The sequence below is a fragment of the Schistocerca cancellata genome, chromosome 3 (genome assembly GCF_023864275.1).
Source record: "Schistocerca cancellata isolate TAMUIC-IGC-003103 chromosome 3, iqSchCanc2.1, whole genome shotgun sequence".
NCBI lineage: Eukaryota > Metazoa > Arthropoda > Insecta > Orthoptera > Acrididae > Schistocerca > Schistocerca cancellata.
Genome location: NC_064628.1, coordinates 767,945,081 through 767,961,816, shown reverse-complemented (window position 1 = coordinate 767,961,816; position 16,736 = coordinate 767,945,081). Strand labels below are relative to the sequence as shown.

The 16,736-nt window shown below is 39.8% G+C and overlaps 1 protein-coding gene across 1 annotated transcript in view; it reads left to right on the top strand.

Annotated features, from left to right (window-relative positions):
- LOC126175805 (uncharacterized) overlaps positions 1–16,736 on the top strand; it is a 94,798-nt gene that overhangs the window by 12,855 nt on the left and 65,207 nt on the right. Inside the window, exon 4 of the mRNA XM_049922791.1 lies at positions 6,379–6,603. Within this exon, the coding sequence (XP_049778748.1) occupies positions 6,379–6,603 (225 nt within the window). The remainder of the gene's footprint in view (positions 1–6,378; positions 6,604–16,736) is intronic.

Here is a 16,736-nt window from a genome sequence, read left to right as displayed (position 1 = left end):
TACTATCCCCTAGTCTCTCTCCAATGATAACAAAGAAATTTCCTTTACATATGAAGGCTACTATGCAATATACTAGGCATGTCTGTTTGCTTGCCAGAAAATCAATACCAGCTGTCTGAGATTCTCATCTAGGAGTCTTGGTACAGTGGTTTCATTCCTTAAGTCTATAAGGATTTCCAGTGCTTGTCTAAATCCGTTGGCCCAACCTGGAACTTTCCACACCCAGCTCCTACATATTTCTCAACTCCTACATGCTGTGGTTCCACTGAAAGGATTTCAACCTGTAAGGCCTGTACATACAATCCAATGCTAACTTCCTCAGACTTTTTAAAACAGCTCTTTCTTACCCTCAAAAGTCTTAAACCCCTTCATGTGGTTCAGATTCATTGATGACTTCTGTACACTGTGGACATTGAGTCAAGACAACTTCCCTCCACTTCTTTCTATATGGTACTTCACTGCAGATCAAGTAGCTTATATGGATGTTGGCATCTTTCCCTTTGGTTATATCTTAGAAATGTCAGTCCAAATTAAACTGATCTACCGCCAACAGTATCTCCAATTTATTACCTGTCATTCTTTCCACATGAAGAAGTATGTATACAAACATAGCTATGTGTCTACATTGTCCTAGTTTATTACATAGCAGCACACTGAAATTTGATGGGGTTCTGTCAGATGGAGTGGGCTAGAAGAGGACAGAAGTAAGGCAGGGATGGAAAGGTTAGCTGACTGCTGGGAGGAAGATGCGACAAGCACATGGGATAGGAATATGGCACAAGTCAGCCCATATAGTACTAGGGACAGAAAGTTGGCTGAAACCAGACGTAAACAGTAACGAAATCCTAAACTCAGATTGGAATGTATACCGCAGAGACAGGCTGAACAGTGAAGGGGGAGGCGTGTTTATAGCGGTAAGAAGTGCAATAGTATCGAAGGAAATTGACGGAGATCCGAAATGTGAAATGATTTGGGTGAAGGTCGCGGTTAAAGCAGGCTCAGACATGGTAATTGGATGTCTCTATAGGCCCCCTGGCTCAGCAGCTGTTGTGGCTGAGCACCTGAAGGATAATTTGGAAAATATTTCGAGTAGATTTCCCCACCATGTTATAGTTCTGGGTGGAGATTTTAATTTGCCGGATATAGACTGGGAGACTCAGACGTTCATAACGGGTGGCAGGGACAAAGAATCCAGTGAAATTTTTTTAAGTGCTTTATCTGAAAACTACCTTGAGCAGTTAAACAGAGAACCGACTCGTGGCGATAACATATTAGACCTTCTGGTGACAAACAGACCCGAACTATTTGAAAAAGTTAACGCAGAACAGGGAATCAGCGATCATAAAGCGGTTACGGCATCGATGATTTCAGCCGTAAATAGGAATATTAAAAAGGGTAGGAAGATTTTTCTGTTTAGAAAAAGTGACAAAAAGCAGATTTCAGAGTACCTGTTGGCTCAACACAAAAGTTTTGTCTCAAGTACTGATAGTGTTGAGGATCAGTGGACAAAGTTCAAAACCATCGTACAATATGCGTTAGATGAGTATGTGCCAAGCAAGATCGTAAGAGATGGAAAAGAGCCACCGTGGTTCAACAACCGAGTTAGAAAACTGCTGCGGAAGCAAAGGGAACTTCACAGCAAACATAAACATAGCCAAAGCCTTGCAGACAAACAAAAATTACGCGAAGCGAAATGTAGTGTGAAGAGAGCTATGCGAGAGGCGTTCTATGAATTCAAAAGTAAAGTTCTATGTACTGACTTGGCAGAAAATCCTAAGAAATTTTGGTCTTATGTCAAAGCGGTAGGTGGATTAAAACAAAATGTCCAGACACTCTGTGACCAAAATGGTACTGAAACAGAGGATGACAGACTAAAGGCCGAAATACTAAATGTCTTTTTCCAAAGTTGTTTCACAGAGGAAGATTGCGCTGTAGTTCCTTCTCTAGATTGTCGCACAGATGACAAAATGGTAGATATCGAAATAGACGACAGAGGGATAGAGAAACAATTAAAATCGCTCAAAAGAGGAAAGGCCTCTGGACCTGATGGGATACCAGTTCAATTTTACACGGAGTACGCGAAGGAACTTGCCCCCCTTCTTGCAGCGGTGTACCGTAGGTCTCTAGAAGAGCGTAGCGTTCCAAAGGATTGGAAAAGGGTACAGGTCATCCCCGTTTTCAAGAAGGGACGTCGAACAGATGTGCAGAACTATAGACCTATATCTCTAACGTCGATCAGTTGTAGAATTTTGGAACACGTATTGTGTTCGAGTATAATGACTTTTCTGGGGACTAGAAATCTACTCTGTAGGAATCAGCATGGGTTTCGAAAAAGACGGTCATGTGAAACCCAGCTCGCGCTATTCGTCCACGAGACTCAGAGGGCCATAGACACGGGTTCACAGGTAGATGCCGTGTTTCTTGACTTCCGCAAGGCGTTCGATACAGTTCCCCACAGTCGTTTATTGAACAAAGTAAGAGCATATGGACTATCAGACCAATTGTGTGATTGGATTGAGGAGTTCCTAGATAACAGGACGCAGCATGTTATTCTCAATGGAGAGAAGTCTTCCGAAGTAAGAGTAATTTCAGGTGTGCCGCAGGGGAGTGTCATAGGACCGTTGCTATTCACAATATACATAAATGACCTGGTGGATGACATCGGAAGTCCACTGAGGCTTTTTGCAGATGATGCTGTGGTGTATCGAGAGGTTGTAACAATGGAAAATTGTACTGAAATGCAGGAGGATCTGCAGCGAATTGACGCATGGTGCAGGGAATGGCAACTGAATCTCAATGTAGACAAGTGTAATGTGCTGCGAATACACAGAAAGATAGATCCTTTATCATTTAGCTACAAAATAGCAGGTCAGCAACTGGAAGCAGTTAATACCATAAATTATCTGGGAGTACGCATTAGGAGTGATTTAAAATGGAATGATCATATAATGTTGATTGTCGGTAAAGCAGATGCCAGACTGAGATTCATTGGAAGAATCCTAAGAAAATGCAATCCGAAAACAAAGGAAGTAGGTTACAGTACGCTTGTTCGCCCACTGCTTGAATACTGCTCAGCAGTGTGGGATCCGTACCAGATAGGGTTGATACAAGACAGAGAGAAGATCCAACGGAGAGCAGCGCGCTTCGTTACAGGATCATTTAGTAATCGCGAAAGTGTTACGGAGATGATAGATAAACTCCAGTGGAAGACTCTGCAGGAGAGACGCTCAGTAGCTCGGTACGGGCTTTTGTCAAAGTTTCGAGAACATACCTTCACCGAAGAGTCAAGCAGTATATTGCTCCCTCCTACGTATATCTCGCGAAGAGACCATGAGGATAAAATCAGAGAGATTAGAGCCCACACAGAGGCATACCGACAATCCTTCTTTCCACGAACAATACGAGACTGGAATAGAAGGGAGAACCGATAGAGGTACTAAAGGTACCCTCCGCCACACACCGTCAGGTGGCTTGCGGAGTATGGATGTAGATGTAGATGTAGATTCTGCCACAGGCAGAGGGATTTGTGTGTGATGTATAATGAAGTGGAGGAGGAATGGACTGAGATGAAGAGATAGAACAGAGATAGACAGAGGCTACTATGATAAGGACATGAGTGTAGAGTGAGTGCAGTACAGATTCGGGGCCAGCTATGGAGGTGGGTGTGAGACAGAAGCTAGTGAAAATTGAGGCGTGGCATGTTATGGAATCAAAGGTTTTCTTCTTTTTCTTTTTGTTAAGAAGAATTTCCATTTATGGTACATAGACCAGATATGTTGTGATTATGATGGTTGTGGTGGTGGTGTGGTTATGTGAGAGGATGGGGGGAAGTGATCTCATCAGAGCCACATTCTTATCACATGCACTTGCTGCCTCTCCCTCCCTGCAGGCAGCCACTATCTACATCTACATTTATATCTGTATACTCTGTAAACCACTGTGAGTTGCATGACAGAGGGTATGTCCCGTTATACCAGTTATTAGAGTTTCTTCTTGTTCCATTCACGTATGGAGTGCAGGAAGAATGAGTGTTTGAATGCCTCTGTGCTGCAGTAATTATTCTAATTTTATCTTCACGATCCCTATGTGAATGATATCCACAGGGTTGTAGTATATCCCTAGAGTAATCATTTAAAGCTGGTTCTTGAAACTTTGTTAATAGACTTTCTCAGGACAGTTTACATCTCTCCCATCTATTCAACCCTCCCTGCGACCATTCTCCTCTTGTTCACTCCACTTGATAGAACCTCACATCCCAGTCAAGTTGCAGTCAGCTGGGGCAGTGCATCTGTACATGTGTGTGTGTGTGTGTGTGTGTGTGTGTGTGTGTGTTTGTGTGTGTGTTTTCTGTTTAATTTATATGCCTACCTTAACAATACAATAAGTTGTTACTTTTGTTCTTCAATTATATATTTTGATCAAGACTTTTCATCACCAAACTACTTAACTTGTAGACATATTTCACACTAAAATAAGGCTTCACTCATGTCAATTATGAGGTCTTTTCAAAAAATTCTGGATCATTCAGAATTTCACGGTAATTGTGTGTTGAAATGAAATTCAGTTGGCGTCCCTGAACATGTCTGTGTTTAATGTGCAACTGCCGGAAATTTCATTGTTGCATGTCTGTTAGTTATTGTGTCAGTGCTGTATTGAGTAGAACGTTGTCACACAGTTTGCGAATTTTGAGGTGGCAGAGTTAGAGGAGCATTGCATCTGCATTAAATTTTGCATGAAACTCAAGAAAATCTTTACAGAGACATACCAAATGAGAGTGCTTAAGCTGTACTTGGTGTTGTGAATGGTTCACATGGTTTAAAAATGGCTGGACAGAAGTTAAAGATGACCCTCTTTCAGGATGCCCTTTGGTGTCGTCTACCGACGACTCTCATGTCAGGAAGATCATTGAAATTCTTGCTACAGGGACAAACTGTAAATCGATGATACTATTGGGATGTGTTGCCACGCCTGTGAGAATATGTCAGAAGGAAACAGCCTGAAATGTGGCGAGACAATTCGTGGCTCTTGCATCACGATAACACACCTGCACATTCAACTGTTGGTGCGTGACTGTTGCACAAAAACCGTTCATTGTGTTGCCTCATCCTCTGTACTCTCCAGACCTGGCCCTTGTGGACATTTTTTTATTTCCAAACTTGAAAACCCATAGAAAGGGCAAAGATTTGCAGTGATAGATGAGATATAAGAAAATTCACAGACAGCACTTCACGTGATCCAGCAAGAGGCATACCAAGACTGCTTCCAGAAGTGGAAATGACATTGGAATTGGTGTATCAGTTACGGAGGAGAGTATTTTGAAGGAGACCATGCACAATAAGTAAAAAGTAAGTGTAGAAAAACTTTGTGGACAAAGTTCCAGAATTTTTTCAACAGACCTCGTTCATGTTTATGGAATACATTATGTATTTTATGTAGTTTTCAAGACATATATATTTTAAGCATTTCATACAGGGTGACAATTATTGAACTACATGAAAAAAATAAATGTAAGTTAGTTACAAACCACAGAGTGCACACACTTCGTTCAACATGAAAACATCATAACAGACATTTGGATGTAGGTTATGACATGTTTGATATGCCTGCCATCATTGACATCGACGAATAGTGAAATTCTGCATGACCTGCTGAAGTGTTGGAACATCGATGCTGTCGATGACCTCCTGGATGGCTGTCTTCAGCTCAGCAGTGGTTTTGGAGTTATTATTGTAACCTTGTCTTTAATATAGCCCCACAAAAAGGAATTGTATGTGTTCAGATTCGGAGAATATGACGGCCAATCGAGGCCCATGCCAGTGGCCTCTGGGTACCCCAGAGCCAGAATGCGATCCCCAAAGTGCTCCTCCAGGAGATCGAACACTATCCTGCTTCGATGGGGCCAAGCTCCATCTTGCATGAACCACATCTAGTCGAAATCAGGGTCACTTTGGATAATGGGGATAAAATCATCTTCCAAAACCTTCACGTACTGTTTGGTATTCATGCCATCAAAGAATATCGTACTGATTATTCCGTGGCCTGACATTGCACACCACACAGTCACCCATTGAGGGTGAAGAGACTTCTAGTTCGCAAAATGCATATTCTTATTTTCCCAAATGCGCCAATTTTGCTTATTGATGGACCCAATCAAATGAAAGTGGGCTTTCTCACTACACCAAACCATACAGTGCATACTAATTTCCATAACACCTCGTGACCAACCAAGCAGTTTGAATATCCTAAAGCAGACCGTTCAGAGTTCAGAAGTTATGACAATTTTATTTCATATAGTTCAATAATTGTCACTCTGCATCATTATTTTGTGTGAAATAAAACAAAGTAAATGTGATTATAACAAGTCATTACATTTTTTAGGAGATTATGGTGGGAATTGTTGGCAATATGTGCTGTGTCAAATGTGTCAGGAGCCATTTAGCAGGAAAAAGAGCATCTGTTGAAACATTTATGAAGTTGTTGGGCATTAGGGATGCACCTGTGCTCATACAACTAATTAGAGTGTTTGAATTGATATTGATTGACATTATTGACAAGCCACCACAATTATCTTCAAGAAATAATATGGAAGCCAATAATGATGAGGTTTGTATCTCCAGTGATTAATCATTTAAATGACTTTCATGTTGAATTTTTCTATTGTTATCAGGAGTGACTAAACAATATTTATTATGTACCATGTTGTTCGAGGGCTTAATGTGTACTGCAGAAATTCTCAACTTTCACATATGCTGTCGAAGTAGTGACAAGTTATGATAAAGATAAGTAAATATAATTCTCATATAAATTTTTGTAGAGGCCTAGATAACCACAGTATATACCATATTAGGAGTGGGCGTAACCAAAAACATGTAATTAATGACAGAACGAGTTTCATTTTCTCTGTAATTTAAAAGGTTCACTTGTCTGGTGTAGTTAAACACATTGATAAGACCATAGTTTACGCAAATAATGTATCTCAGTATTCAGAGTGTTTTGCCATTAGAGGTATTTCAAGAATAAACTGTTATACAAGATCATAAAAAGAATTCCAGGATTTGACAGTCTTGTTACATAAGTGAATAGAAATAGTTCTTATGTTGAAATCAGAATTCCTTGTTCACTCTCAGGGATACACTTTCAAATTCAACGCCTGCCACCATGGCAATGTCACTAGCCTTTAAACCAGCATAGTAGGTTCCAAACAAGAAAATACTTACATAGGTTACAGGAAGATGTATCTGTCAGCTCCAGGATGGACAAAGTCCACTACCACCAGCAGCTGGCTGTTGTGCCCCTAATGGCCACAAGAAAGACACCCTCTGCATGGCCAAGAATGATATGTTACAAAGTTTTTGTATTACACATTCCAGAAGTTACCACTCACAATTTGTCTTATGAATTGCGTTTGTGAAACAATGGAAAATCCAGCATGTAAAGTAACAGTATTATGAAAAGGATAGTTGCTGCACATCAAACAGGTGAGATGCTGAGTCGCAGATGGGCACAACTAAAGACTTTCGGAAAGTGAGCTTTCGGCCAGCAAAGGCTTTGTTGCCCAAAAGCTCACTTTCCAAAAGTCTTTTTGTTGTGCCTATCTGGGACTCAGCATCTTCGCTATATGATGAGTAGCAACTATCCTTTCCACAATATTGTAGAATTGCATTTATGGCTTCGTGTTTACAAGGTACAGATTAGACATGAGGTTAAGCTTGAGAACAGATTTTTCTTCATTTCTTCACATTTCACAGTGCACTTTTCACAGTCTCGAGCATGGCAAATGTATGATTGTGGAACAAACAAACAAATAACTTGTCTGATCCAAAACCGTGCGCCATTCAAGAGGAGCTTTACCTGTTACCACAAGTGTTGCTTCCCTCTCAGCATATACTAGCTGTCTTCCCTCCGTCCAACAGTAAAGCAATCTTTTCTTTGTAGAGATGTTATTTTGATTTACTGGAAATGAAATTACCACAAATTGAAGATTGAGAATATGTGAGTGGGAATAAGATTACTCTATTGCAGGATGGAGCTCTTTCATATTTCTCCTTACTGATATGAGCAGCCTTAAATGACAAATTCCCCAACTCGAGGACTAGATGGAGTCTCCCAATCTGTGATCCCCAGTCCTACAAATGTGGTCTATTTCTTCTGGGACTACAGTAAGACCATTGTTTATAGTAAAACATTTAAGATTTCAGTTGTGTAAAGTATCAAAACTTACCTGAAATTTCAACTGAACACTAAATATGCTTCATGAGATATGAAGCGACATTAATTAGTTTCTACCAGTTAATGCTTATGTATGAAAACACTCTGGAATGCTTATAACACTTCATATCTTTTTGAATATTATATTAAAAAAATTGTGCTTATACATTCGTCATTGCTTAATATAATTTTGTTCTTCTGGCATTCTTTTTAGATAGCTGTTCTGTATACTTGTCAGACCAAAAATTTAATATTTCTGGAGAGGCAGAATTGTAATAAAATTTGTCAGGGAGTAGATCAGCTCTCATTAAATTATAATAATAAACATTACCAAGAAAAGCATTGAAGTAATAAATCTAAATTGGCTTTTCACAGCAGAATGGTTAAATGCTGAACTCATAATTGTTAGGAACTGGGTCCAATTCCCACTCTGGTCATCCAGATTTACATGTTCTTTGAATTCTAAAAGTCACTTCATACAAATGCTGGAATGGTTCCTTCAGCAATGAGACACGTATTCTCATCAACAATGAGTTGGTTCTCCTTCATAATTGCTCTATATGTAGTGCTAAGAAATAGAAGTTTATGGGCTTTTATACCAACTGACAATATTGAAGCATGTGGTTTGATTTTGGTAGATGATTTTGCTTAACATTGTATTAATGTGCTAAGTATTCTATATATTAGGAAAAAAACTAAATGAAATATTTAATACAATTCACGAGTCTCTTGTGGGATGTATTTTTCAGATAAATCCTGGGTTTTTGCCAGTTTTAGGAAGTGAAAAAGCTCTCCATTAGCTTAAAAACATATAATTTATTTAAAGGCAACTCATTGTGCTATTGTACATTCTTTCTCCCGTGCAGTATTGGGGGATTAGAATAGTTGCGTGGTAACCACTGCCTGTCATAAAAGACAAGTAAGGGAAGCTCCATCCTAGGTGAAACTTTGTGTTGACAGCACAGCTGTTTTTAGAAAAATCCATAGACTCAGTTCTGCCTTTGAAAATTACTCTCACGTAATTCAGTTGAATCACTTATGTTCTCCTTCAGGGTTTGCCCTCTATAAGCTTTCTAAATTTTGCAGAACCATAGGTCATCTGGAGAAGAATACTGTATGTGTTTGATGACCCTTCCACTTTGTACAAAGAACTCATTCGCACCTGATTTGTGTGGACTAATTCAGCCACTCAAAATCCAGCTCTGTAACCAATCTGTTGTGGGGGTATTGTCATGTAACTTAATAATCTTAGTCCTATAACAACACTAATGCCATTTCCCTCAGCCCCCAAAACCACCGCACTGGTGGTACCTATCCCTCTGAGGGAGCCAGAGATGCGTAGATTTCCTCCAGAATTATCAGAGAGGAGATCTGATGCCAAGGCTCCCTCCTCCCCCCAGAATGGAACAGACCAGTGGCCTCAACTAACCAATGGCTAAAAGAGCTGTAGGCTGCAGGCCACAGAGCAGCACAATCACCTTTGGTCCCAGAAATCAAGCTAACAAAATTTTCACAGGAACCAGAGTCCTGGAGCTCCACTATGCTTAAGTACCGCCCACAGTACATTATTATTTATCTTAGAATCTGTAGCCTGAACCTCGCATCTTTGATACGGTGCGACTTCTTCAGTAACCTCTATGGCAGTGACCACGTTTTGAGCTTTCTCTCCCTCCAAAACCATCAACAAATCAACAAATATCTTACAAATTGATCACTCAGGAAAGCTAACTCATAAGCCTGAAAACATGCAAAGCCAGTCAATGGAAGTGGATTGATGCTCTGATACAAGAACTCAGTGACATGATTTCATATGCTACAGAAGCAACAATCTCTTATTCTTCGGACCTTCCCCAACAAAAACATGCACCATGGTGCTCGAAGGAAACAGCTGTAGCTATTAGAAAGAAACGGTGGGTGCTTCAATGACACAAATGCCACCCTGCATTCAGTTGCATGTACAAACTATGTATTGAGGCACCATTTTCAGTAAGAAAGAAAACATAGATGCTGGAATCAATATATGATATGTATTATCTATCCTCAAAAGTATGATACAAGCTCTGCTGCATTTGTGGCCATTAGCTGTCCACAACAGTTCTCAGCATTTCCTTCGATGTCGTCTTTAGTACTAATCCAATGGTTATTGCTGAATTTTTTGTGGTACATTTTGCTTACATGCCCATGTTTAGCAGTTATCCTCTTTCTTTCCATGCCTGTAAACGCTTGCTAGAGGAAAAAGAATTATCCTTGTAGACACATCTGGAATCGTTCAATGTCCCATTTGGAGAGAACAGTACTTTAGCAGCAAGTTGTAACAAATCCCAGGAGTTGATAAGATCCCCAATCAAAAGCTTAAACACCTTTTCAAGCACATAAAAAAAGAAAACAAAAAACACCTTTGAGATTTCACTCATATTAAGCAAGAAGGAGAACTTCTTTCCCAGTTGTGTGACAGTATTATCATCCACATCCTGAAACCAGGAAAAGGCCCATGTAAATTGAATAACTACAGACTAATCTAGTTTATGAATGGAGTATGTAAACTGTTTGAGAGAATAGTCAGCCAGCATTTCTGTAAGTATAATATTGCAGTGCCTGTGTTATTAAGAGGAATGGTGCAGTGTTCTTTTGGACATGCATACATATCCAAAGGAACATACACCGCAGAACACTGTGTCGCTCTTCTTAACAACACTGGCATTGCAGTATCATATTTATCTGTCAATGCCAGGCAGTGACTTTCAATTAAAATGTCCTTCCCTATAAGGTAATTACATTATGTGTGTACAAGTACAGGTTGCAATGCAGGAACAACACATAAAGTGACTGCTTGCATCCAGCACAAATTTTTATCATCATCATTCCCTTATACAGCTGATGGTTGTTCAGATTCGCAGCTCAGATACATTTCATGTGTTTCTTTAAGTGCCTGGATGTAAGGGGACATTTGCTTCCAATTTCTAAGTGCCTTTTGAGGATCCTGATTTGTCACAGGTCCTGTGACACAGGTGAAATCTCCAATTTGAAGGCCTTGAGAACTACTGGCACTTGAGTGGCATCCTATCTGGAAAAAGCATAGGACACCACTTGACATAATCATATCTTGTCTACACTATGTGAATTATGGTTACCTAACTTCTTAGCTGTCTGACAATTTTCAGTTCAGATTGATACAACATTCAGTAACCAATACATGCTGGAGAATGAAGTTTCTCAGGGATCAGTTTTGATCATCATTCTCTTCACCATCACAACTAATTGTATCATATCTTCTCTGTGGGATCCAAGATTTCGCAATCACTGTATGCAGACAACCTTCACCTACATAACAATTCCGCATCATTAAGACATGGATCACAAACTACAGGGAGCCATACAAAAGGCACAAAAGTGGGCCCTGAATTGTGGATATCAATTTTTCTGTACAAAAACCTATGTCTGTAATTTTTCTAGATACTGGGTTTGTCATCCCAATTTTAGACCAGTAAACTGAGTAACCACTTACTCAGAGTTGTTAACAGTTCTATTTGTAGGTCTTTTATTTACCAATAAATTAACATAGTTACCTCATGTGAACCAGCTAAAGACAAATTGTTAGGTGAGATTAATACCTCATGATTCCCCAGTAACACCTGTTGGTGGACCATGCACTTCTGTGTTTTTATAAAGTTTTGATTTTCTCTGAGCTCGACAATGATGTACTGCTTATGGATCATTGATGTAGTATGAGTTGGGATGACTGATGTGCCTGTCATTCTCTCTCACCACAGAGAGTTACGGGAACCTATACTGTCCCATCAGGTTCATCCATTTGCTCACCCACAGTGACCATCAGGTGAGGTGTAACATCAACAAGATGAAGTACCACTCCAATGCTTCCAAGGTGTCAGAATGGTTTCAGGAATACTCCTGCTTGTGTTTCCTTCTGTATGATCACATGGAGCTTATATCTGTATACTGAGCAAAATTTATACTCTTTGGACTCCATAAGTTATAGTCTGTGACAGTTGAGTGACCACAGATCAAGGCGGCTCCCAATCTCTAGGAATCTTGTGGAGTCCAAGCCTGGATGTGTTGCCACTACTGCCAAAGTGAAGGGGTGCCACATGCTGAATTCAGTAATGGTACTGCTACTCAGAATGCATAGTAAGGACCAAAAGGAAAACTGCAAGGTCCGGGCAAAATTAATTAGAGTTTAAGTGGTTGTATAATGTGATCGAAAATGATAATTTGAAATATTGTACTTTTTGACAAAAATTCAGTCAGTAACCAAAATAAATTTCATTGGGTTAATAGTTGTAGATGTTTGCACAGGCATACATTTATACTATAAATACTTGTACCAAGAGTTAAGCAAATCATTGCATCTTAATTATTCTGACTCATTATGTTAGCTTATTGTTGTTATTATTATCAAACTCAGAGCTGAGACTGAAATGAATGTGTGAGAGAATGTATTTATACTACTTCTACACTAAGTGAATATGTGAAGTGTGTGGCAGAAAGTAATTTTTATTGCAGCCATTTTAAAGTTTTATCCTATTCTATTTGCAGATAGAATGTGGGAAGAATAACTGTTTATATGCCACTGTGTGAACTGTTATTTTCCTGGTGTTTCCTATGTAACAGAGATGTTTCTTGCTGATGAATGTTCATAATTTCCATCCTGAAAGATTGCTTTTGTTTTCTAAGAGGGTGCTCATGAAACGTACAGTGTCTTTCATCAAATGTGTGCCAGTTAAGATTGCTCATTTCTATTAAACTCTCTCACCAGTAAGCAAGCCTGTGACTATTTCACCATCCTCCTACGTGTACACCACATGTCCTCTGTGAGGTCTTTCTAATTTGAGTCTCATACTCTTGAGCAGTACGCAGATATGTGCTGTATAGGTGTTTTGTGTGCAATCTTTCTTGTAGACAAAGTGCAGTTTCCCATTATCCTATCAGTTATAACATGGTTTCAGGACCGCTGGATGAGGTCAGGTAGCCTGCTACAGGGATAGTGTCGATTAGCAGGGCAGTGGGTTCATGGCGCCAGCTGGATGTCCAACAGCAAGTTGCATGGAGTGAATGGCACAATACTACAATAGTGACAGTATTGCCAGGTAACAGTCAACACCCCCAAGACACAGGCTGGTCTCAGTTGGGGAAATGTGCTCAGGTCAGCAAACAGCTTCATGTAATGGCCAATGTGCAGCATCACCGTGTTGAGCAGGTGCAGCTAAGGTGAGGTTACCTTGTCAGCACTTCAGTGGAGTAGTGTAGCATCAGGCCCCCAGGCAGGCGGGTAGCATGCTGCTATGACAGATTCCGCATTCACTCACATTGCCTCATGTAGCTTCATGACTCAGGGCGGAGAGCATTTGAGCACCCAGAGTTGAACCAAGAACCCCAGCATCACGTTCAGTGACAGTGACATGCAGGGGCGAGCCTGCAGTAGCAGAGTGTGATCACACTGTGAGGTGGCAGCTAGCCAGGCCCAGGTGTGACCCTTGGAGTCCCAGGTAGGCACCCTGAAGTTAGTAGTAGTCAGCCAGCAGATGGTCCTCTGGCTCGAAGCCACCAGTTTGACTTCTGGCAGCATCAGGCCTAGGCACAGCCAGTAGTTCTGTGCCTAATGAAAGCAGCATTGTAGCAGTGGTTAGATGACCAATTTTTGATGGATGACTTGGGTGGAGTTACTCTCGTAGCTGACTACACGTGGTGAAGGACATTGCATAGTTGAAATGGTTGGTATTTGTGGTGGCTCGAGTCCTTGGCTGTTTTTTCAAGCCATCAGTGCTCATCACAGAGTATAGGGAAGTAGCCTGGTGCTGGGCATAGACATGCTGAAACTGAGGTCGCTGCTGCACAGGTTGATTACATACTTCCGTTCCGTCACTAGTGTTGCAGCCATGGCAACGATTCGTGCTGTGCTGGCAAAGTCGGCCTTTAGCTTCTTGCAAAAGTACATCCTGCATGCTTGTGCCTTATTTCCTTCTGTAAGGCTTCTTGCATCAGCCTGTAGCAACATTTTTCTGCTAACCCAGCCTTGGGTTTTTAACTGCCAAATGACGCAAGCCATGGTGCAACATAATAAATCGAAGCATGCCATTTGATTTCCATGCAACTGAGTCTCTGTGGCCATTCCATTTCATATCTGTATGCACTGTTACTCCCAAATAATTCTATGACATGAGTGACTCTAATTGTGATTCATTAATATGTTAGTCAAAGAATAACACCTTATAAATTTTATGAAATGCACAACTTTGCATTTCTTTACATTAAGAATTAGTTGCCAGTCTTTGCATCAGGCTGATATTTAGTTATGATGAAATTGGATGTCACTGCAATTGGTAAGTCATTAATTTATATCATGAACAGCTTTGGTCCCATGCACGATACACCAGATATTATTTCAGTACTCATAGATAAGTCCCCATTCAGGACAATGTGTTGCATCCTTCTTATCAAGAAATTTCGAACCTGTTGCAAACTTGGTTAGATATCCTATAGGAATGTGTTTTATTTATGTAGTGTCAGGTTGGTCCTAAATCAAAAGCTTTTCAGTGGTCTAGAAGCACTGAAGCAATATTATTTCCTCTATGTCCACGAGGATATCACATGAGAACTGCACTTGTTGTGTGTTGTGTGATTGGTGTATCCAGAGCTATTGATTTCTATGGAATAAGTTATTTTCTTCCATTTAGCCCATTATTTTTGAATTTGGCTTATATTCTAGGAGTCTGCTACAAATAGAAATGAGTCATATAAGGTGGCAGTTCTGTGATGTGGATCAGTTGCACTTCCTATGTAGGAGCATGGCTTATGGTCTTTTCCAATCAAATGGAACATTTCTGTGCCCACAGGATCTGCAGTAAATTACAAAATTGGTGCTGGTTCATGTGCAAAATCTGTGCTTTTTTTTCCTTCTTCTTCTTTCTAAATTAAGGAACATTTGAAGACAGTATTGAACATGGTGCCTCTTGGTTTGCTATTTTCTTCTTATAAGAACTGCCTTATCCCCAAGAGTGTGGACATTAATTTTTGTGCCTCTGACAGTCTCAACATATGAAAATTTCCTTGAAATTTTTAGATGGTCTGGTGAGTTTATATTGTTGTGGTAGTTATTGGAGGCCACCAGTTTCTGTTCTGGTAGCGAAGCACACTACAGTTAACATATACCTATCAGCAGATTGATGCTTTGCTTTTTACCTGATTGCATTAGGTGCTTTTTCTTAAAAATCTTCCTGATTATTTCTGCGCAAGTGTGGTCTCAGCCATAATTAATTATTCTGTTATGTGTGTTATATATTTTTCTAAGAGTCTGATCAACCATTTGTTTGAATTTCAACCACAGTTAATCTACATGTTCTCTGCCGGATCAAATGATTCTAACTCTCTTTGAGAAATGAGATAACCCCATCCTTCTAGCCCATCTATACCTTAGTGACAGTTATTGCTATAACTGCATTCTGATTACTGATCTCAGTCCTTATATTAACATTTTCAAAGACATTGACACCGTTCATTGCCAACAAGTATGTTATATTTGCATCATGGATAGAATACTGAGCCATTTGTTCTAGATTATATTTTAGAGAAATAATCTATAACAGTGTCACAGTAAAGCTTAGAAATGCAATAGTGCAGCGTAATTAGTGTGTAATTGAAAGTAAATTTAAAATAACTGTCAAACATTGTTTTTGGTGAAATGAATTTTTGGTGGTGATAAGAATAATAACAATGAAAATATGATAAATAAGCACTTTATGTAATTGATTTCTGTGTTCATGCAACCACTGTGGACTAAAAAGCTTTTTTTTTGCGAGTGTTGTCAACCATAATAATTTCCCAAACACTTCCTTCTGTTTACAGAAGTTAAGGAGAAAAAAAGTTCTCAGTCATTTGTCAAGGCCATATACTGTAAAAATACAGACTTCAATTGCATATTGTGTATAAGTATAGTCAAGTTGTCGTAATTTGACCCCTGACAGTAGCAGTGGGCTGGGCATTTCAGCTTTGCAGGCATACCTCAGTCAGTAACGTTACGCGATTTTGTAAACGTCACCATGGCAACACCTCTGTGTTGTCACAACTCTATAGGTGGCTAGTGTTTTCGCCAGCAGTTATTAGCACTTTGCAGTTGAAATCTGACAATAGCGCTATGAAGTTCCAGGGATCTTCTTACACTGCCTCGACTATAGTTGTGATAATTGTAAGACTGCTAGCGATAGGTTTTGCATTTGTTTACAGACTTTTTTTTTTGTAATTTCTTTAAGGGAACAGTTTCCTGTTGCATGTGGTACGATATTAACAACAACTAACACAAGAGTATGAAACATATTTGGAGTGCATCCAGGCATTATCATTTGGATTAGAAATATTGTGAAGTATGACTAAATTTGTCTCTCAAGCAATGGGAAGTTGAGGATGGAATAACAACAATGAAAAAGGACAGATTGCACTTCGAGGAATAGAATAACAACATTGAAATAGGATAGATTGTGCATAGAGGAGCCATTGAGCAACAGGTAGACACACAT